General features: G+C 44.8%; 2 protein-coding genes and 1 pseudogene across 4 annotated transcripts; 1 reads left to right on the forward strand and 2 right to left on the reverse strand.

Annotated features, from left to right (window-relative positions):
* The first annotated feature begins 1228 nt into the window (after positions 1–1228).
* Positions 1229–9612, forward strand: acvr1l (activin A receptor, type 1 like). Of its 3 annotated transcripts, none has more exons than XM_014150434.2 (11): positions 1229–1374; positions 3930–3992; positions 4539–4609; positions 4704–4958; positions 5061–5272; positions 5364–5463; positions 5607–5753; positions 7147–7422; positions 7623–7820; positions 7965–8095; positions 8291–9612. In XM_014150434.2, exons 3-11 carry the CDS (start codon positions 4552–4554, stop codon positions 8420–8422), a joined length of 1509 nt encoding a protein of 502 aa, XP_014005909.1. In that variant the 5' UTR covers positions 1229–1374; positions 3930–3992; positions 4539–4551; the 3' UTR covers positions 8423–9612. The 3 variants fall into 3 exon arrangements, with proteins under 3 accessions (XP_014005909.1, XP_014005908.1, XP_045553657.1); XM_014150433.2 differs by having other exon boundaries at positions 1237–1374; positions 3922–3992; XM_045697701.1 differs by lacking the exon at positions 3930–3992 and having other exon boundaries at positions 1237–1374.
* Positions 9613–12423: 2811 nt separating this feature from the next.
* LOC106574512 (D-2-hydroxyglutarate dehydrogenase, mitochondrial-like) lies at positions 12424–16656 on the reverse strand (annotated as a pseudogene).
* A 2275-nt stretch (positions 16657–18931) lies between these two features.
* On the reverse strand, positions 18932–21723 carry LOC106574588 (titin homolog). The gene is made up of 2 exons (XM_014150564.2): positions 19933–21723; positions 18932–19658 (listed from the first exon to the last, which is right to left on the reverse strand). The coding sequence occupies exons 1-2, from the start codon at positions 21670–21672 to the stop codon at positions 18945–18947; spliced, it is 2454 nt and encodes an 817-aa protein (XP_014006039.2). The 5' UTR covers positions 21673–21723; the 3' UTR covers positions 18932–18944.
* Between the last annotated feature and the right edge of the window lie 505 nt (positions 21724–22228).

Genomic DNA, 22228 nt, shown 5'->3' on the forward strand with positions numbered 1-22228 from the left:
AGACAGACAGAACACCCTCCACCTGAGCCCATGCCCCAGACAGACAGAACACTCTCCTCCTGAGTCCATGCCCCAGACAGACAGAACACTCTCCTCCTGAGTCCATGCCCCAGACAGACAGAACAACAACACCAGCAGATCTACAGCACCCCTCATTCTGATACAATACCTGTTCAGATATGATGCACTTTATGAGGCTCAGACCCCCGACTTATATACACACAGCTCAGTTAAGCAGTACGTGTACAAGAGACACGTCATACTCAGTGGAAAATTACTAAAGCCATAAAGGACGTTCCGATAAAAAAGAGAACATTTTATCAGAAGTTTCAACACGTAGCAGTTCAGTTCAATCGATGTTGCAGGAGACTGTGAGAAGTCTCCAACTGCAGTGATCTCATGTCTCAGTACAGTTTGTTTGTGAAACGGTACCGAACTATGTGGTAAAAGACAAAAACGTGTAATATAATCACAATCTATCAGAGCACTTCTAGAACAATTGCTGCAGCTGTAGTGTAGAGAAGACAGGGAGTGAATGGGTGCATATTTTGGGGAGGGAGGGTAGCGCATTGCAGTAGTAGGCTATATGAGGTGAGGTCAGGTTTGGAGTTTAGCCGTTGGACAGAGGTTAACACCCCTAGACTTGTGATATGGGAGTAGGGCGAAGTTGCCCTTAAAATATGTTCTTGGGTCAGTTTTGCATTATTCCAACTAATGATTATGATCAGGGAGGGGAAGCTGATCCTAGATTTGTACCTAGAGGAAACTTCATCCTAGAGCTTATGATAGGTGTGATTGACCATTGTCAGATCTCATCCAAGTAGGCTGGATCTAAGCATTATGGCGAAGGTCCACCGAGCATTCTAGGCAAAGGGAAGGTTACTCCATATTGGTTCGCCACCTGTCCACAGTGTTTCATATCTGCATTCTGTAAACACAGAAGGGGAAGGACGGGGTCAAGGGACCAGGAAAGCTGAGAGAATGAGTTCAAGGCAATGAGAAAAAATAAATATTACCCAAGTGAACTTGCTTTCACCTGTCTAGATACCTGGCTGTCTGCCTCCTGCAGACTTGTGCTACATCAGACAGACTCATTGTAAATGCTTCAATGAATTACATGAGATTTGGGTACAAAATCACCTAAACAAAAATAACTTTGTACTGGGGAGAACCCCAAAATGGTTTGGAGGACTGGGGAACCCACAATGCATTATAATGGGAACGTTGTGACGTCATGTTGTTGCGCTAGAACTGCACGACCCAACAAGAAGCCTGTGGGTGGTGGTCGATTCGTTCAGCCTTTTTACAGTAAAAGAAACTGAACTAGCACGCTAATTTGGAGTAGCCCTATCTAAATCAGTTAATTAAGCCCAGGTAAGCACCATTTCGCAAGCTTTTGGGGAGCTAGCTGCTACTAGCCAGCTAAGAGCATGCTAACGAAGCTGAGCTAGAACAAGTAAACTGGTTCAACGTTAGCGTAGCTAAAATTTACAATAGCTTTTAGTGAATGTGGTCAATATGGCCAATATACCACGGCTAAGGGCTGTTCTTAGCCGTGGTATATTGGCCATATACCATAAACCTCCTAGGTGCCTTATTGCTATTATAGCTAAACTAGCAAGTCTGGTTACCAAGTCAACTACTGTAGCTAGCTAGTAAACTAGCTAGCTACTGGATGTTGAACACATTTATAGCAGCAAATGTGTTAAATTATAGCCATGGTATGAAAGGGATAATGAACTCGGGGCTCTATACGTTCTCAAAATAATGCAACTCTGTGGAAGGTTAGTTCACTCCTCTAGCGCGTCGTGGAACACACCTTCACCGTTCATCATTTCCCATAGAACTCGTTGATTATCCCTTACATAATGCACGCTCCAGAATACCCTTCAAGCCAATCAGAAAGGTGCATTCAACAATGCCATGGTATAACTAGCTAGCCAAGTTGTCTGCCTGCGTTAGCGAACAGTAGCTAACTAGATGGCCGAGGAGAACAGACATGTGGAGACTGATTGCTAGCCAGTTAGCTTTCGCTAAACCTTCCAGGGCATGACACAAATCATGTCTAGCCAACTAGCTATCGAGAACATTTTCACTAGGTAGCTAACGTTATTGTCTAACTAGCTATACGTGTTTTATGGTTGACTGAATGAGTCAAACCAGTAACTTTACTACAGTGTTGGTTTTGTACTTCCTAGACTGATGTACATCACATCATTAATGTGTTGTACGGTCGTGGCCAAAAGTTTTGAGAATGACACAAATATTAATTTCCGCAAAGTTTGCTGCTTCAGTGTCTTTAGATATTTTTGTCAGATGTTTCTAGGGAATACTGAAGTATAATTACAAGCATTTCATAAGTGTCAAAGGCTTTTATTGACAATTACATGATGATGATGCAGAGTCAATATTTGCAGTGTTGACCCTTCTTTTTCAAGACCTCTGCAATCCGCCCTGGCATGCTGTCAATTAACTTCTGGGCCACATCCTGACTGATGACAGCCCATTATTGCATAATCAATGCTTGGAGTTTGTCAGAATTTGTGGGTTTTTGTTTGTCCACCTGCCTCTTGAGGATTGACCACGAGATCTCAATGGGATTTATGTCTGGGGAGTTTCCTGGCCATGGACCCAAAATATTGATGTTTTGTTCCCCGAGCCACTTAGTTATCACTTTTGCCTTATGGCAAGGTGCTCCATCATGCTGGAATTGGCATTGTTAATCACCAAACTGTTCCTGGATGGTTGGAAGAAGTTGCTCTTGGAGGATGTGTTGGTACCATTCTTTATTCATGGCTGTGTTCTTAGGTAAAATTGTGAGTGAGCCCACTCCCTTGGCTGAGAAGCAACCCCACGCATGAATGGTCTCAGGATGCTTTACTGTTGGCATGACACAGGACTGATGGTAGCGCTCACCTTGTCTTCTCCGGACAAGCTTTTTTCCGGATGCCCCAAACAATCGGAAAGGGGATTCATCAGAGAAAATGACTTTACCCCAGTCCTCAGCAGTCCAATCCCTGTACCTTTTGCAGAATATCAGTCTGTCCCTGATGTTTTTTCCTGGAGAGAAGTGGCTTCTTTGCTGCCCTTCTTGACACCAGGCCATCCTCAAAGTCTTTGCCTCACTGTGCGTGCAGATGCACTCACACCTGCCTGCTGCCATTCCTGAGCAAGCTCTGTACTGGTGGTGCCCTGATCCCGCAGCTGAATCAACTTTAGGAGACGGTCCTGGCGCTTGCTGGACTTTGTTGGGCGCCCTGAAGCCTTCTTCACAACAATTGAACCGCTCTTGTTGAAGTTCTTGATGATCCGATGAATGGTTGATTTAGGTGCAATCTTACTGGCAGCAATATCCTTGCCTGTGAAGCCCTTTTTGTGCAAAGCAATGATGACGGCACGTGTTTCCTTGCATGTAACCATGGTTGACAGAGGAAGAACAATGATTCCAAGCACCATCCTCCTTCTGAAGCTTCCAGTCTGTTATTCGAACTCAATCAGCATGACAGAGTGATCTCCAGCCTTTTCCTCGTCAACACTCACACCTGTGTTAACGGGAGAATCACTGACATGATGTCAGCTGGTCCTTTTGTGGCAGGGCTGAAATGCAGTGGAAATGTTTTTTGGGGATTCAGTTCATTTGCATGGCAAAGAGGGACTTTGCAATTAATTGCAATTCATCTGATCACTCTTCATAACATTCTGGAGTATATGCACATTGCCATCATACAAACTGAGGCATCAGACTTTGTGAAAATTAATATTTGTGTCATTTTCAAAACTTTTGGCCACGACTGTACATTGTGCAGTTGAGAAACTCGGCTATAAAATAAGCAGTAATGCATGTATGATGGCTACCTGATATGAGAATGTGTCTAACTGAATCCTGCTACTGTTTGCGCTTCTCTCCTGTCCCCTCCGGAGATTTGTAGAGGCCAGACTGGCTATGTCTGAGCCCTAAGGCACAGCCGAGCATCCCAACTGGACCACTACAAGTAAGACCTGCTAGTAGTAAGCCCATATCTGACCAGGGTTTGGGTCAGTTCCAATGCAATTCAGTCTATTCAGAGAGTGAGTAGCAATTTCAATTCAGTTTCAATTCCTCTCTAAATAGAAGTTAAATTGACCCAATCCATGGTCTGATGTGGATCTTACATTCTGCCATTTATATTCTGCTATTTGTTTATTTTTAAATGCTTTATTTAACTAGGCAAGTCCGTTAAGAACAAATTCTTTTTTACGATGATGGCCTACCAAAAGACAAAAGGCCTCCTGCGGGGACGGGGGCTGGGAATAAAAATATAGGACCAAACACACATCACGACAAGAGAGACACCACAACACTACCAAAAGAGACCTAAGACAACAACAAGCTATGTATTTTTCCCTGTCAACATTGCGAGTTGCAGCCCAGTTTAATTCACTCACCCACACTGCAGAGGATCGATCAGTTGAGACAAAAGACATTGTGTCCCTGAAAGAGAGGAAATAAAATGACTGTGACCAGTTCTGAGTGCTGACCGTCTCCCTCTCCCCTACAGTGCAGTGAACCAAATGGGTCGTTGTGTCTTTCTGTTCCTGCTGCTACAGACCCTGCAGACATTGGCCGAAGGTAGACATGAAGTATATCTACCTTTCTCTCTCTCAGATGGCCATTTGTTTTGCATATGGGTTAACTCTCTCCCCTTCTTCTCTCTCTCTATTAGATGGCCAGTTGCTGTGTGTGTGTGAGGGCAGCGGCTGCCTCAACTCCGCCCAGTGCGAGGGCTCTCAGTGCTACTCGTCGGTGGCGGTCAGTAGCCATGGGGCCGTAGTAACACGGGGCTGCCTGCAGGGATCAGAGAAGACCCGTTTGATCTGTTCTACGGCCTCCTCCCTCAGCCATGCCCTGCTCTGCTGCTCCAGCTTCATGTGCAACCGCAACGCTACCGCCAGCTCACTACTGCCCCTCCTCACTACAGGTGGGAACTGCACCCCTTAAACTTTGGCTTATTTCATGGCATGCTGGGTCCAGTTATAGTGATGTTGCATTTTCTCTCTGTCTTCTGCCTTTCTCCCTCCAGCTCCAGAAGAAGAGCCTGTGAGGTATCGTGTGGAGACTCTGGCCCTGTTTGTATTGGGTCCAGTAGTGATCCTAACCCTCCTGTCAGTCCTATCTGTGTTGGGCTGCAGGAGGCTGCACCACGGCAGGCTACAGAGACTACAGGAGTTTGACCCAGAACAAGATGCGATTGACGGACTCATCACCTCTAATGTTGGGGACAGCACTCTGGCTGTAAGAAGAAAAGACTTGTATGAGTTTGTTTGCAAATATTTTATAGAGAGAACCCTGATGACCTCTGTCTCTCCCCCACTTCTCTCTCTAGGAGCTGTTGGACCACTCCTGTACGTCAGGCAGTGGTTCAGGCCTGCCTTTCCTGGTCCAGAGAACTGTGGCCAGACAGATCAGCCTGATGGAGTGTGTAGGTGTGTAGAAAGGCAACAATTAGATCAGCCTGATGGAGTGTGTAGGTACATAGAATCACAACACATATAACAGACAAACACATATAGTAGAAATGTAAACAGGGGTTTTGTAACGAATGAGGTGTCTCTCCCCATGTCTTTAGGTAAGGGGCGTTATGGAGAGGTCTGGAGGGGTCAGTGGCAGGGGGAGAACGTGGCTGTGAAGATCTTCTCCTCCCGAGACGAGAGGTCATGGTTCAGAGAGACTGAGATCTACAACACAGTGCTACTGAGACACGAGAACATACTGGGTGAGTAGGAGCATCTCGCTCTCTAACCCACATCCAGCTCCCACATCCAGCTCCCACACGCTATATTGGACACAAGCGCACAACAGCATATTGAACAATGTTATGATATGAAATGGTAATATTCAAATCATATTTAATAATGGTCAGGGTTCTCCGCAAAGAATGTAAGAGCGGTGGTGTGATCATATACAGTGCCTTCGGAAAGTATTCAGACCCCTTGAACTTTTCAACATTGTTACTTTACAGCCTTATTCTAAAATGGATTAAATCGTTTTTTCCCCCTCAATCTACACACACTACCCCATAATGACGAAGCAAAAACAGGTTTGTAGAAATGTTTGCACGGGAAAAAAATATGAAATATCACGTTTACATAAGTTTTCAGGCCCTTTACTCAGTACTTTGTTGAAGCACCGTTGGCAGCGATTACAGCCTCGAGTCTTCTTGGGTATGATGCTACAAGCTTGGCACACCTGTATTTGGGGAGTTTCTCCCATTCTTCTCTGCAGATCCTCTCAAGCTCTGTCAGGTTGGATAGGGAGCGTTCCTGCACAGCTATTTTCAGTTCTCTCCAGAGATGTTCGATCCGGTTCAAGTCCGGGCTCTAGCTGGGCCACTCAAGGACATTCAGAGACTTGTTCCAAAGCCATTCCTGCGTTGTCTTGGCTGTGTGCTTAGGGTCGTTGTCCTGTTGGAAGGTGAACCTTCGCCCCCCCCCCCCAGTCTAAGGTCCTGAGCAGATTTTCATCAAGGATCTCTGTACTTTGCTCCGTTCATCTTTCCCTCAATTCTGACGAGTCTCCTAGTCCCTGCCACTGAAAAACATCCCCACATGCCACCACCGTGGTTCACTGTAAGGATGGTGCCAGGTTTCCTCCAGACGTGACGCTTGGCATTCAGGCCAAGAGTTCAATCTTGGTTTCATCAGACCAGATTATCTTGTTTCTCATGGTCAGACTCTTTTAGGTGCCTTTTGGCAAACTCCAAGTGGGCTGTCGTGTGCCTTTTACTGAGGAGTGGCTTCCATCTGGCCACTCTACCATAACGGCCTGAGTGGTGGAGTGCTGCAGAGATGGTTGACCTTCTGGAGGATTCTCCCATTTCCACAGAGGAACTCTGGAGCTCTGTCAGAGTGACCATCGGGTTCTTGTGTGTAGATTGAGGGGGAAAAAATTGTTTCATCCAATTTAGAATAAGGCTGTAACGTAACAAAATGTGGAAAAGGTCAAGGGGTCGGAATACTTTCTGAATGCCCTGTAGACCATTACAGGTGTTCAGAAATCTCCCGCTGTACTCAGCAGCACCTTGTTAAAAATTCCTGGGGAGAACCCTGATGGTAATATTAAAATAATAGTTATTAGTTAAGATATTTGACCTCTCCGTTTCCTTCCAGGCTTCATGGCGTCAGATATGACGTCTCGCAACTCCAGCACCCAGCTCTGGCTTATCACACATTACCATGACAACGGCTCGCTCTACGACTACCTCCAGAGGGTTCCCGTGGAGACGGGGGAGGGCCTAGCGATGGCGACGTCGGTGGCGTGCGGTTTGGTGCACCTGCACACGGAGATCTTCGGCACCGAGGGGAAGCCGGCCATCGCTCACCGAGACCTGAAGAGCAAGAATATATTGGTGACCAAGGATCTACACTGTTGTATAGCTGATCTGGGTCAGTAGTGTGTGTGTCTGAGTGTCTGTCTTTACATGCTACTAATTAGCTTCGGTACTTAAATCCAGTGTGAAAGAAATGTCAGAGATTGATAGACGCAGAGCCATATAAGAAAAAAAACAGGGCACCCACAGTCACACAGAGTAGCCATTTTGTGCCAGTACTGACCAGTTTCTCTCCTCTTTCCCTGTTCCCTACAGGCCTGGCGGTAACCCACTCCCAGTCAGACAACCAGCTGGATGTAGGAAACAACCCCAAGGTGGGCACCAAGCGCTACATGGCTCCTGAGGTGTTGGATGAGTCCATCCAGACAGACTGTTTTGATGCCTATAAGAGAGTGGACATCTGGGCCTTCGGTCTGGTGCTGTGGGAGATCGCTAGTAGAACCTACAGCAACGGTGAGGACTAATAATGTTTTTATTACCTTAAATAGTTCAGGAACCTCTGACGTCAAGTGGCTTCCTCTCCTCGTCCCCTTTCCTTCACCTAGCCCCTGTAACCCTTGACCCTAACACTAGATGTCCTCTTACCCCTGTGATCAGGTATTGTGGAGGAGTACAAGCCTCCGTTCTATGACCAGGTGCCTAACGACCCCAGCTTTGAGGACATGAGGAAGGTGGTGTGTGTGGAACAACAACGACCGTTCATCCCCAACCGTTGGTTCTCCGACCCTGTGAGTGTGACCACTACTTTTACCGTTAAATGACCACACACACTGGTACCATGACCTTAACGGTAACACTAAATTAAGGTAATCTGTTCTCAGGTTTCTGTGTTTCAAACCCTGTCTTCTTGTATATCAACTTACAATGACCCTCTCCATCTCTCCCCCTCTCCTCTTTCTCTGTTCCCCTCTCTCTCTCTCTAGACCCTGTCTGCCCTGGTGAAACTGATGAAGGAGTGTTGGTACCAGAACCCCTCGGCTCGCCTCACAGCCCTGCGCATCAAAAAGACCCTGAACAAGATCCATAGCTCCCTGGAGAAAGGAAAGAAGTCGTGAGGACAGGAAAGGAGGACGACTGCCAGAGGAGAGATAGAAAGAAGGCAGGGGAGTGGAGATGCCAGATCAGATGGACACAGCTGCTGCTACTGAACATGAATGTTGTTTTCCTTATTGGCTGAATGCTGAACTGAACTAGCTGGTCACTCAGTGTGAGATGGTGTTGCCGTACCCTGTTTTAAAGGCTTGTGCACGCTGCACGGGTCAAGGCTGGGGCTCAGACCCTCTACACACACGCACTTCTGCCCATTTGTCGTTTCAATGTTCAGCCAATGATATTATGTTGCTCTACTCAGACACTCAAATGTGTATTCCAATGTAGGTACACACATTAACGAACACACACACAATCTTGAGTTCAGTTACACAGGAACAGAGCCAATAGGATCGAATGAACGCTATGGTTGTGAACTCTATAGTAAAATATTGATGTAATGTGCTTTATGTGTAGGGTGGGACTATGATGATTTGTAATGTTATGACTAGGAGTTTGGGAGTTGGTCTTGGTAAGGGAAAACTGATTACATTACAAGGAAACTTTATGTACCCATGTAAATGCAGTTTTTTTGGCGAGTAAGACATTGTGTATTTACAAAGGAAGTCAGGAGACATGCCTCCACATGCTTTGAATTGTGAGCTGTGAATGCATTACAGTTATAAATATAGGAACCGCATACTGATTCAGTGTTGTATGCTTTGTAGAATTCCACCCAGTGCTCTTGATTTAGCTCACACCCGCGCCATGTTGGCAGAGTTTTCACCTTAGGGCCAATTGACTGGTTTCAAAAGCTAAAAACTCTGCCTACCCAGAGTGCAGGGCCAGCTCTAGCCTTTGAAGCCCTAAGCCAGATTTGGTTGTGGGGCCCCCCACCTCGTGACAAAACATTTTAGTGGGCCCCCTCTTTACGGCGGAGAGTTTTTTTTTTTTTAAATGTGATTTTACTGTGTTATATATATTTCCACAGTATGAGGTTGGAATAATACTGTGAACATGATGATAATGCCCTTTTAGTGTAGTAGCTGTTTGGAATTTCGGCCTATTTTGGTGGGAGGAAGTTTCGGCCTTCCATGGTGACATCACCATGTGGTAAATTAGTTAATAGACCAATAAGAAAGAGTTCCAAACCTCTCTGCCAATAACATTTTTTGTTTTCCACTCCCAGACAGTGCTAGTAAAGTTTTTTGCCTTAGCTTCTTAGCAAGAGTAATTTCTATTTTTGACTATTTTAATTGAAAACAATCACAGGTACTTAAAGGGATACTTCTGTATTTTAGCAATGAAGCCCTTTATCTCTTTCCCCAGAACTGGATACCATTTGTATGTCTCTGCATCCTGTATGAAGTCAGTTGGAGGTAGTCTCGTGAGCCAATGCTAACTAGTCTAAGCTATCTACTAGCATGTGCTAACTCTAGTTAGCAATTGCGCTAACGCTAGTTAATAACTTCCTTCAAACTGCACGTAGAGACAAATAGTATCCACGAGTTCATCTGACTTGGGGAAGTAGAAAAGGTATGAAATTGTATGCACTCACTACTGTAAGTCGCTCTAGATAAGAGTGTCTGCTAAATGACAAAAAAAAGGGGGCTTGTTGCAAAAATCCCATAGTAGGCCTTAAATGTTCCCCAGAAATGATTTGATATGGACATAAAAACGGCTGCATTGAACCTCAGAAGTTTTGGGGCAGAGAAAAAACGTAAACATTAACAAATAATTTTCACAGTTATTAAGCTAATTTCCTGTAATTCTACACATTGAAATGACATGTCATGTTAATATGATATTTGAGTGAGAATGACTAACAAAATCAATGGGGCCCCCTTGGAGGTCAGGGACCATGGGCATGTGCCCTCAGTATTTGGCCATGATTACTGCAAATTTAGGTAGCTGGCTAGACTAGCTACCAATCTAAACATTGTTAGCTGACATGGTTAACTGAGTGACTGACATAAGAGAAACTGCTGTTGCACAATCACATGTTTAAATTGCAGCTGGTATATTCTACTATTCTTACTCTCAATAAACTGAGTTCATTTTCTGGGGGGGATCCATAGGCCCCAAGTGACCGCTTATGTCTGGAATTGGCACTGCCGGAGTGTCAGGCAAGTTTAATCGCGTGCCCCTAATGATTCTGCTCACCCCAGGACCTTACTTGATCGGGATTAGTGGACAGGATCGCCAATGCCTAGGAAACAGACTTGTTCCTTTTGAGAGAATGTTTTACAGGAAAAGGCCAGGATTAAATCCGATCCGCAGTAGCCTGGTTAGCTGAAAAACACATTGCTTGTTTTGGGGGTCGGTGGTGTAACTGCTTTGATTGGATTGAATCCTGACCTTAAATATGTAAGGAACAGTGTCTGGAAAATACATATCTTTGTAATAGGGTTGTACTAGTAGCAAGGTTTTTAAAGTTGATTCCCCGATAAGACTCAGAGCTGTAAGGTGATCTGTTTTCACACTGGTACTGAAGATAACCAGGTGTCGCTCAATTAAGGTTCCGGGTAGAAGTTTCCCCTAACCACAGATCTATAATCAGATTACCATACTACCCACATCCTAACCTTAACCACTACGGGGATGACATATCAAACCCTGTATCAGGCAACTTCTACCTACTCGAGGTCAACAGAGAAAACGTGTTTTAAGGGCAGATTGGTGTATTTCTAGGGGCTGGATTAGATCCGTATCGAGGAAGATCCATGTTATAGCGCGATTGAAATTGAAAGGCAACGTTCCTGAGTTCTCGGAGACTGTATTCACTGTAAACGCCATTGTCTCACGTCAGATGATGTCCCTCCTCGGCGACGCTCGTCCCTCAACCAATATCAGTGCATGCCGAATCGTCTCCCTATCCGAAGTAAGACAATGCGGTAAACGCTGCATATGTCGGCTCAATCGGAAATTACCGTTACATTTTAACGCAGATCTTCCACAATACGGAATTAATCCAGCCCTTATTCGGAGGGCAGCTAACAAATGTGATTGGTTACGTTAAAGCAATAAATATGAATGGGGTTAGAAAACATCCACACAGAGATTTGAACATCAGGGCATCAACAAGATCAGAAGGTGACCTTCTGGTCCCTGTACCTAGTCCATTGAGCCACTAGGTGGGAGGCACCAGTCTTTTTACCGCACATATATAAAGCTGTTTGTCAGAATGACAGTAGATTTGGGAATGTGATTGGTTACGTATGTTGGGTTAGAGAACTGAAACCACACTGGGATTCGAACTAGTGACCTTGTGTGTCGAAACTAATTTTGTACACCCTCTACCGCACGGCATCTCAGTGCTAGAGGCGCCACCACAGACCGGCCGGGTGGGCCGTCATTGTAAATAAGAATTTATTCCTAACTGAGTTGCCTAGTTACATTTTTTAAAATGTTTTATTTAACCTTTAATTAACTAGGCAAGTCAGTTAAGAACAAATTCTTATTTACAATGACGGCCTAGGAACAGTGGGTTAACTGCCTTGTTCAGGGGCACACGACAGATTTGTACCTTGTCAGCTCAGGGATTCGACCTAGCAACCTTCCAGTTTTCTAACCCCATTCATATTTATTGCTTTAACATAACCAATCACATTTGTTAGCTGCCCTCCGAATAAGGGCTGGATTAATTCCGTAGTGTGGAAGATCAACGCTCTAACCACTAAACTACCTGCCGCCCTTTTAAATAAAGGTTAAATAAAACATGTTTTACCACCTAACAAGCCTTTCTTTATTTGACATTCACCTGTTGCTGCAAACTCTGCCTATATCCAACCAATCACATTTATTCTCCCCTCAGAACAAGATCGAAAAAGAAAAACTCCACTGAGCTTTTAACATCAGAGGGCAAGGTGGAGCTACCACCATATTGTTTATACCGCTGCAATCCTTTCAGACCTACACCAGTATATAGTGTAGGGGTTAGGGGTCAGTTGGGAATTGGGCATCTATGGGTCCCTTTTGGGAAATGAGCATGCACAATTATTGACATAAAAAGAACCAGCCGTACATCTAGTTTTAGAGATTCCGTATTCATTCACAAAATGAGCTTATTTTGTTGCTGTACATTTTTTGTTTTTTACATGTAATAAAACAATATCTGCACTGTTACCAAACACCATCTGCTGTCTTCATTTCTGGTGGTAAATAACAAATTGATTAGGTAAAAAAATATATAATCAGCTCTATTTACAATGAATTTACGCAGATGATACAGATGATGCTTACATTAGAAGTTGATCAGACACTTGTACTATGAGAGAACTATGGCCACGGTTAGCCCCCTAATCAGACAGGTCTACTAGGGCCTCATCAGTGCAGGTTAGAGTTGAGTATCAGAGGTAATTCACTAGGGCCGGGATTCAATCCGATCGCGGATTTGGAAAAATGCACCACTTAAAGGTAATTTCCGATTGAGCAGACATATGCAGGGTATACTGTGAATGTGGTCTCTGAACTCGTAAATATTGCCTTTAAAACGTGCACTGCCGACAAAGCGCGATCAGATTGAATCCTAGCCTAGACAAGCCTTACAGTACCTTTACACAACAATAACACCCTACCAGAGTCCTGGGCCCAGATCCACAAAACACTTCTTATGCAAAACTAGTAAGACATTTCTTCTTAAGAAGGTTTTGCGAACCTGGGCCCTGGAGTCTGGAGTGGAGGTGGTCAGGAGTCTGGAGGGGGGTTTGGGTCAGGGTTAATTGAGTTCATCGGGTACGGTCGTGCAGGGTGAAAGGTCATCTGGTAGTGTCTTATGAGACTTGAGTCAAGGTCAGGTCAGGTGTTAGGGTGAATTAAGTTAATCAGGTAAGGAGCAATATGGTCATAGCAGGTCGTCCGGCAGGGTCTTATAAGGGAGAATGCCTTTGGGGTCTAACATGGTCTTAATTTTCCCCATCAGAGCGACAGCCAGGCTGGCTTTACTGTAGTAAATATAGTTCCTCTTCTTCAGGCCCAGGCCGTGCTCTGCGCTGATGCTGCCCTGGAAACGGGCCGTCCACTCATAGACAAAGGGTTCAATGGAGGTCAGGGTCTTTGGTAGGAGAGGTGATGTTCAGGTGGAGGTTACCATCACCTGGTGGGAGGAGAGGACACACGCAGTCAGGCATACACACACACACGGTTAGACAGTCACACACACACACACACACACACACACACACACACACACACACACACACACACACACACACACACACACACACACACACACACACACACACACAGTCTTACCAACGTGTCCGTATCCCACCACACTCTTGGCCCTGTCTCTCAGGTGTTCTCTCATATCTGTGAACAGCTGGTAGATCCGTTCCACAGGAAGTGAGATGTCGTATTTATATGTGAAACCATCATGAGTTAAAGCCTCTGTTACCCGCTCGCGCAATGACCAGAGAGCCTAAACACACACAGGAACACACAGAAAACTGAATGAGGCAACATGTCTTGCATCCTCCAATGTTTTATCATTCTTTTGAATGATTCTCTTCTATTTGTCAGTTTGATATCAACATATCCATAAATGAAAGTCACCTTGATTTTGGCCTCCTCCGTTGCTACGGTCCCGTCGATAACCTGGGATGATGTCATGGCCTCCTCCAGAAACTGGTGCAACTTCTCCTCATCGTGGGTGGGGTTAGAGCCGGACGTTTCTATGACGATGTAGAACGGACAATCTGCAGAACAAAGCAGGAAATAGATAAGTGGCTTTGAACCAATCAGAGTTAGAATTAGTCAAACTAACAATTACTAGAACGTTCAGTTCAAAAGCATTACAAAATGTGTGTGTGTGTACCTGTGATGGGGTTAGCCAGTTTGAGGTGTGTGTTCAGTAGTCTCATACACTCTCTGTCCAGGAACTCAAAGGCTGAGAGGATCTCTCCCAGCATGCCTCTACACAGCTGGAAGGTCTGCAGCAGCTGCTCAAAACTCTCACAGCCTGGACACACACACGACCATATCATCACAATAAATTGTCATGACAATCATCTCACAGAAGAAACACATCACATGCATCATATATTAGACAGCGTGAGAGTCTGTAAAAATATAAATAAGTCAAAAGGAGGATGCATATGTGATGATCACCAGTTACAAGGTCAGGAGGGGTCATGAGATCAGGTAACACCTACCCAGGAAGGCCACGTTGACGGCTTTAGGTTTCCGTGGACACAGGATGGTTACCGCGGATATGACCCCCAGCGTGCCCTCTGACCCGATGAACAGCTGTTTGAGGTCATATCCTGTGTTGTCCTTCCTCAGGGTGGCTAGGTAGTCCAGGACCCTTCCGTCTGCTAGCACCTACACACAAATACACACACAGAGTATTGGTGCTGTCCTTTATAGTTAGTTGAATTTCAACAGGCATAGCCCCCTATCTCCCCCCTCCCCTACTGACCACCTCCAGTCCTAATACTGTCCCTCGTAGGGATCCATAGCGTAGCAGCCTCAGCCCTCCAGCGTTAGTGGCTACGTTGCCTCCTATATGGCAGAGAGAGAGAGAGAGAGAGAGAGAGAGAGAGAGAGAGAGAGAGAGAGAGAGAGGCTCAACTGGATTGGACTGTAAAACACTAGGGCAAAACTTTGAGAATTGGAACAGGAAATTTGACGTGTAACTGACTAATGAATACTGACAGAAACCCTAGAGTTACAGACGATACTGACCGGAGACAGAGTCGAAGTTGAGGACGATGTTCATGAGAGCGGTAGAGAGGATGATCTCATCATAGACAGGAACACTGCCTCCCACCAGCCCTGTGTTACCACCCTGAGGACTCACTGCCAGGTTACGACTGTTACAGTACCTACAGGAGAAACACAACACAACATTAGAACACAGGTACACTGCCTGCTACCAGTCATGTAACACTACAACAGTAGAGGAAACCTGGCTTCATACACTAGAAGACTGGAGAATAATACCCAAGGATCTGAGAAACTTCCTCTGTAGTCTGGGGCCTCAGCAGAACCTCACTGAAACCTGCACAGACAGAGAGAGGAGATCAACACATCAACTCAATACAACAATAAGAAGTACATAAACAGTTCCTAACAACCCTACAGAGGAGACAAAGATAGCAAGCTCTTCCTCCACAATCTCCCTCCTCTGACCTATCTTTCTACACTTTAGTTATTTAGCAGACACTCTTATCCACAGCGACTTACAGTAATGAGTGCACACATTTTCATATTTGTTTGTACTATTTGTTTCTCTCACCCACTCACTCTCTCCCTCCCTTTCTTTCTTCTCTCACGGACTTGAGCCAGTCCACAATACTGGTCCCCAGTATATCTGGGTCAGTGATGGTCCTGCCTGGTATTATCTTGCTGGAGAAGGCCAAGTCCTCTGGAGTTACACTGGAGAAAGGCCTCCTCTCTGGGGCAGCTGCGGGGGACGGGGTGGGTCTCTCTCCCCCAGCATGGAGCTCCCGACAGTGGACACCACAAGACCCGGGCCTGGGTGTCTGGAGCAGGCCGCTGCTGAAGCCTGGGGGTAAAGTTCTGACCAGGGCTGGAGGTGAGGCAGTGCTGAGGGGACTCAGCCACCTGAGAGCAGTCCTCAGACGCAACCTTCTGTGGAGGAGACCAGCCATGGCTGGGGAGAGAGCGGATGCCTCGAGTGGATGGGGAGGGATACTAGTTAAATTGCAAAGTGTATATTTGGATGTTTTACATGCACTGACTTTAATTTAAGTTTGACAAAGTATTCCTGCAGAACTAAAACCAATCATAGAACGACACAATCTAATTGTGTAAATCTAACCACAATCTAATGGTTTAAAACACACACACACACACACACACACACACACACACACACACAAATACAGTAAGCTAGTGCCATGCAACAATGCCATACTTCCCCTTGTTAACCCACTTTCGTTAACATACTGTACCGGTCACTGTAGTTCAGTCGCGTTTGTGCTTTTCTTAGCTTCTTAGAATGTGCACCATTGTCATTAGATGGACGACGTTTTCCTTGAACGCAACAGCACTGCAACTTTAGATCAGACTTGTTATGACATGGGCTATTATTAGCTAACTAGTTAGCTACTAATGTTACACGTCAACCACTGAAAAATACAAGATGTGGCTATAGCTAGCTAACATTACTTTGTATAACGTCTACAACGTCAAGATTGTTGGTCAATCAATTGTTTACATCAAGGACAGATAGTTAGGAACCTTGTATGTAAGAACGAGTGGGAGGTCAGGACCGTTTTGCTGAAAACACAGTTCTGAGGAGGTGCAACACAAAAATGTTATTTCCGGTTTTGAACCTTCACAATAAAAGCTTATATCTGATAAAAACTCTCCTAAAACTTTAGAATAATATTTTGATTTATTATATAACATTTCAATAGCCACTGGTCTATGAATGATATCTGGGTATAACAAAACAAATCATAACAAAGGCAAGCTTTTATTTTATCAGCAGTTCATTTTCTGAATTTGATAATAAATGAATCTCCCTAGGCATACAAGATTGGGTTGCCTACCTCCCACAATGTTAACAATGTTCCATTGCCCTAGGTCTGGGATTTCCTCGACTAATACATCATTTTAAGAAAGTATGATCAACTGTAGAAATAGGAACTCATACAGTGCCCTCTTGAATTATCGGCACCTTATGTATATATGTCTATAATATTAACAAAAAGGTGGTGAAAAAATGTTGTTGTTGTTTATCAGCTTGATCTTACACTCAAAATATCATATGAATCTAACCTTTAACTGAGTTAAAATTATTCAAAGAAAAAAATAATCGTCATCAAGAAATAATTATTTTATTCACAATAATTGTCACCCCTGCATTTAGTACTTTGTGCACCCTCCCTTTGCCAAGATAACAGCTCTGAGTCATCTCCTATAATGTTTGATGAGGTGGGAGAACACATAGGAAGGGAAGGGATTTGAGACCATTCCTCTATACAAAGACTCTCCAGATCCAGTCCTTGGTCCTTGCTTGTGGACTCTCCACTTCAGCTCACCCCACAGTTTTTCAATGGGGTTTATGTCGGGGGACTGGGATGGCCATTGCAAAAGCTTGATTCTATGGTCAGTGAACCATTTTCGTGTGGATTTGGAGGTATTCTTTGGATCGTTGTCCAGCTGGAAGATTCAACAACGACCCAGTTTTAGCCTCCTGGCACAAGTTTCGACCTAAAATCTCCAGGTACTTGATGGAGTCCATGATGCCATATAACCTAACAAGGTTCCCATGGCATTTGGAAGTAAAAGAGTGTGGATTAGGTTATTTTCTGCATGGCCATGACACTTTTTACGCCAAACCCACCTCTGGTGTTTATTGCCAAAAATCTATATTTTAGTCTCATCAGATCATAGAACCTGATTCCAATCATAGTTCCAATGACATTTAGCAAACTCCAGCTGCTTACGTTTGTGGTTTGGTGACAGCAAAGGCTTTCTTCTGGCAACCCTTCCAAATAACTTGTTGGCATGGAGGTGGCGTCTAATTGTAGTTTTGGAGCCTTGATGACCCCAAGATGTAACCAAATTCTGCAATTCTCCAACTGTGATCCTTGGAGATTTTTGTTGCCACTTGAACCATCCTTCTCACTGTGCGTGGGGGCAAAATACACTTGCGTCCTCTTCCAGGAAGGTTCATCACAGCTCCAGTTGTTTTACATTTCTTAATTATTGCCCTAATAGTGGAGATGGGTATTTTCAGGAGTGTAGCTATCTTTTTTATAGCCATTGCCTGTTTTTTTGAAGTTCAACAATATTTTGTCTCATTTCATTTGTGTGTTCTTTGACCTTTTCTAAGTTGATGGATGGCTAAGGGAGTTTAGCCTGTGTGTCACCTCATTTATACCCCAGTGAAACAGGAAGTCTTGGATGACCACCTATTTTAAAAAGTAAAATCTTAATCAGAATATACATCAACTATATTTTGTTGATAAGAATTTCTAGGAGAGCCAATAATTGTGACACGCCTGTTTTTGAATACAATTATTTTTTTATTTGAACAATTTTAACTCAATTGAAGGTTAGACTCATTCAAGTGCATTATGTAATTCTATGGAGGACATCTCATAACCACATTGGAGAACCATTCTTGCTGCCTTTTATTGTGCTATCTGTAGTCTCTTGAGGGCATCAACATTTTAGTCATTTAGCAGCACCTGCATCAACACCTGCATTACCCCAGACGACAGAAGTTCATTTGACTATGGATGACAGCTTATGAGATTTGTTTTAGAGTTTTCTCTATCTATCCCAACGATATAAGCGCTGGTAATATAAGTATAAGTATAAGCACTGAATGCTCTAGCATTCCCTCTGATAGGCTATGTTTGCCATATTACACCTATATCTCCCTGTACATCTATCCAATACTTTGAAGATGTAAGAGTGCTTAGTGTTTATACTGTGTTATGCAGTATGCCTTAACAAAAATCAAACAGAGTAAACATTCTTTCTTTATTTTTTAATGCTTTGTTTTTTCATTGCATGCAAAAATACCATATCCCTCCCTCCCTCCCTACTCTCTCTCTATTACCCAGTCTACTCATCCATCTTCAAGCTTTCATCCCTTCCCTGCACTTCTATCACCCTCTCAGTTCCACCTCCAGCTGGCTCCCTCTTTTTCTTCTTCTCCAGTCTCTTCCTCTCCTCTTTCCTCATCTTTTCTCTCTTCTTCTCCTCTTTTACTTGAATCTTTCGCTCCATCTCCAGGAACTCAGCTTGAGCTTTCTCTCTCTTTTTCAGCTCCTCATAACACTTCTTCTCTTTCTTAATTCTGTCTTTCATCATGGCATTATGTATCTTCATCAGCCCCTCTAACCTCTTTTTCTCTGCCTTTTCCTTCTCTTTGCTTTCCTTCTCACTCTTTTTCTGTTCTAACTTCTCCCTCTTTTTCTCAGCCTTCATGACTTTCTTCTGCTCTTTCTCTCTCTCATTCATCTCTTTCTTCTCCCTCTTTTTTTGCTCCTCCTCCTTGTCTTTCATCTCCTTTCTCTCTTTCTCGTCATCTTTCAACTTCTTATTTAGTATCTTATTTTTCTCTTTTTCCTTCATCTTCAAAAATGGGATTTTCTGCATGTGGTTCATGACCAGAAAGCCCACTCTTCCCAGGATGGTCACTGCTCTATCTGATGAAACCGTCCCATTGGAGCACTTGGAATGGGCACAGTCTGCCTCATGCTTCAATCCCTCCTTCGGGCTCATCTCCTTGACGCTCCTCTCTTCACTCTCAATTTCAATGCCAATGCAATAATCCTAACAGGAAAACATTGACTCTAGGTGTAAAATTGTTCCAATGTGGCACATTCAATACACAATTGAGTGATCAACATACAATGATGGCCTAATAACCCTAGTGAGGGGTGATGTTTTATACTATGAGCAAAGAGCAGCAGGGTTGGGGTCAATTCCATTTCAATTCCGGTCAATTCAGGAAGTACTCTAAAATTCCAGTTCTCTTCAACGTATTGAATTGAAATGGAACTGACCACCATCCCTGTAAAGTAGTAGTGTAAAATAGGACACCTACCTTTGCCTCTTCCAGGGTCCAGGGCCTGGGTTCCTCATCCTCTGACCTGCATATGGAGGCTCCCACTCTAACAGGCGTCTTAGTGACCACGCAGATCAGAGGGGTGGGCAGCTCATCATTGCGGGTTGCCAGAGTTAAGTTAGCATCTGAGACCAGCTGGTGAGCGTGAGGGCAGATATCCAACTCCACAGTAGTGCCCCTCCCTTTCTGATCTGGCTGCTTGTGGTCCTTGTCATGGATGCATTCCAGGCTTGGAGGAAGTAAATGGACAGGGCTTTTATCACCTGTCAGTTCCTCTCTCTTGACAGTGGATGCAACTGCACATCCCTCTATGTCAACTGAGCACTCTGTGGTGTTCTTAACGGTCTCCTCTGGCTGTTTGTGGTCAATGTTGTAGGTGCAGGGTAGCCTTAGAGGCAGTGCTGCGGGTGCAGGAGGACTTGTATCAGTCAAAAACTCCTCTTGGAGGACAGTAGACACAGAAGCGGCTGCTTCACTGGCAACTGGACACTTGCTGGCGCCCTCTACTGCCTCCTCTGGCCGTTTGTAGTCATTGTCAAAGACAAGTTGCAGACTTGAAGGCAGCACTGTGTGAAGAGCTGGAGCTGCCGATGGATCCTCTCTATTAGCAACTGATGCCTCTGCGGCGACTGAGCACTCAGTGGCGCCCTCTATCGTCTCCTCTGGCTGCTTATGGACATTGTCCAAATTGTGTGACAAGCTTGGAGGCAGCCTTGGAGCAGGGCTTTTATCCAGGTCCTCTCCCTGGACAATGGAATTGCCTGCAGTGATCTCTGTGGCAAGGGAGGACTCTGTGGCATCCTCTTTTTCCTCCTTGGTCAGTTTGTGGTCAGAGTCACAGATACATGGTGAGCTTGGAGGCAGTGCTGCAGGGTCAGGAGGGCTTTGATCAGCTGCCATGTCCTCTTTGAGGTGAGTGGACACATCATTGGTTGTTTCACTGGCAACTGGACACTTGTTGGTTCCCTCTGCTGCTGCCCCTGACAGTTTGTTGTCAATGTCAAAGACACCTGGCAGACTTGGAGGCAGCATTGGGACAGGGCATTTAGCTGCTGATCTGTCCACTCCATCAACAGTAGCTCTGCCTGAAGTGGCCTCTGTAGCAAATGAGACCTCATAGGCATCCTCTACTGTGTGCTCTGGAGGCATGAAGTCATCGTCAAAGACTGGTGGCAGGCATGGAGGCTGCACTGAAGGAAGAATTCTAGCTTCCCATCGGTTCTCTCTCTTGACAGTGGCTGTACCTGCAGTGGCCACATTGGCAACTCGGCACTCCGTGGCTGAAACAGCACGCTGGGAGGTTTCCGGGACATTGAATGAATTGCCAATGAACCGCTGAGCCAGTGGTGGAAGGGAGAAAGGATAGAAACTGTCCTCTTCCTTGAAATTAGATATTGCCACTGGAGCAACTGAGACCTCAGTGGTTCCCTCTGTCTGCTGTGGTGGAATGGAGTCATCGTTAAAGAAGTGTGGCAGGTATCGATGAAGCATTGAGGAAAGATGTGTATCTGTCGATAAGTCCTCTCTTTTACCAGCAGATACATCTGCAGTGGCATCTGTGGCAACTGGGCACTCAGCAGGGACAAAGTAGGAAAATACAATGAACCGCTGTGCATCCTGAGCGCGTATGGCCATTGGAGAGGGGGGATGCAACATGGTTGGTATAGGCCTCCGATTGGTGAAAGCCAGTGGTGGGAGGGAGTCAATACAGGGAGCCATGAACTCAGTGAGTGGACGGTTGGTCACATCTCTCACATTCTGCGGGAGAAAAGAAACAGACCTGATGAAAGTGATCACCTTCAGTACATACATACTTTGAGTGAACACTATATATTTATACATCACATATACAGTGCCTTCGGAAAGTATTCAGACCCCTTCACTTTTTCCACATTTTGTTACCTCACAGCCTTATTCTAAAATTGATTAAATCATTTTTTTTGCTCATCAATCTAACGTCTTCCATTGAAGAATGATGGAAAATGGCCGCTGTATTCTTGGGGACCTTCAATGCTGCAGAGATTTTTTCGTACCCTTCCCTAGATCTGTTTCTCGACACAATCCTGTCTTGGAACTCTACGGACAATTCCTTCTACCTCATGGTTTGGTATTTGCTCTGACATGCACTGTCAACTGTGGGACCTTATATAGACAGGTGTGTGCCTTTCCAAATCATGTCCTATCAATTTCATTTACCACTTGTCCAATCAAATTGTAGAAACATCTCAAGGACGATCAATGGAAACAGGATGTACCTGAGCTCAATTTTGAGACT

This window comes from Salmo salar, chromosome ssa16 (assembly GCF_905237065.1).
Source record: "Salmo salar chromosome ssa16, Ssal_v3.1, whole genome shotgun sequence".
Taxonomy (NCBI): domain Eukaryota; kingdom Metazoa; phylum Chordata; class Actinopteri; order Salmoniformes; family Salmonidae; genus Salmo; species Salmo salar.

What these genes read in the sequence shown, in the direction of transcription:
- acvr1l (XM_014150434.2), top strand. Translation starts at nt 4,552, where the DNA reads ATGGGTCGTTGTGTCTTTCTGTTCCTGCTGCTACAGACCCTGCAGACA. An exon ending in CAGCCTGATGGAGTGTGTAG is followed by an intron (nt 5,464 to 5,606) that starts GTGTGTAGAAAG and finishes CCATGTCTTTAG; the next exon opens with GTAAGGGGCGTTATGGAGAG. An exon ending in GAGACACGAGAACATACTGG is followed by an intron (nt 5,754 to 7,146) that starts GTGAGTAGGAGC and finishes GTTTCCTTCCAG; the next exon opens with GCTTCATGGCGTCAGATATG.
- LOC106574588 (XM_014150564.2), bottom strand. Translation starts at nt 21,672, where the DNA reads ATGGCTCCCTGTATTGACTCCCTCCCACCACTGGCTTTCACCAATCGG. An exon ending in GGACCCTGGAAGAGGCAAAG is followed by an intron (nt 19,659 to 19,932) that starts GTAGGTGTCCTA and finishes TTTTCCTGTTAG; the next exon opens with GATTATTGCATTGGCATTGA.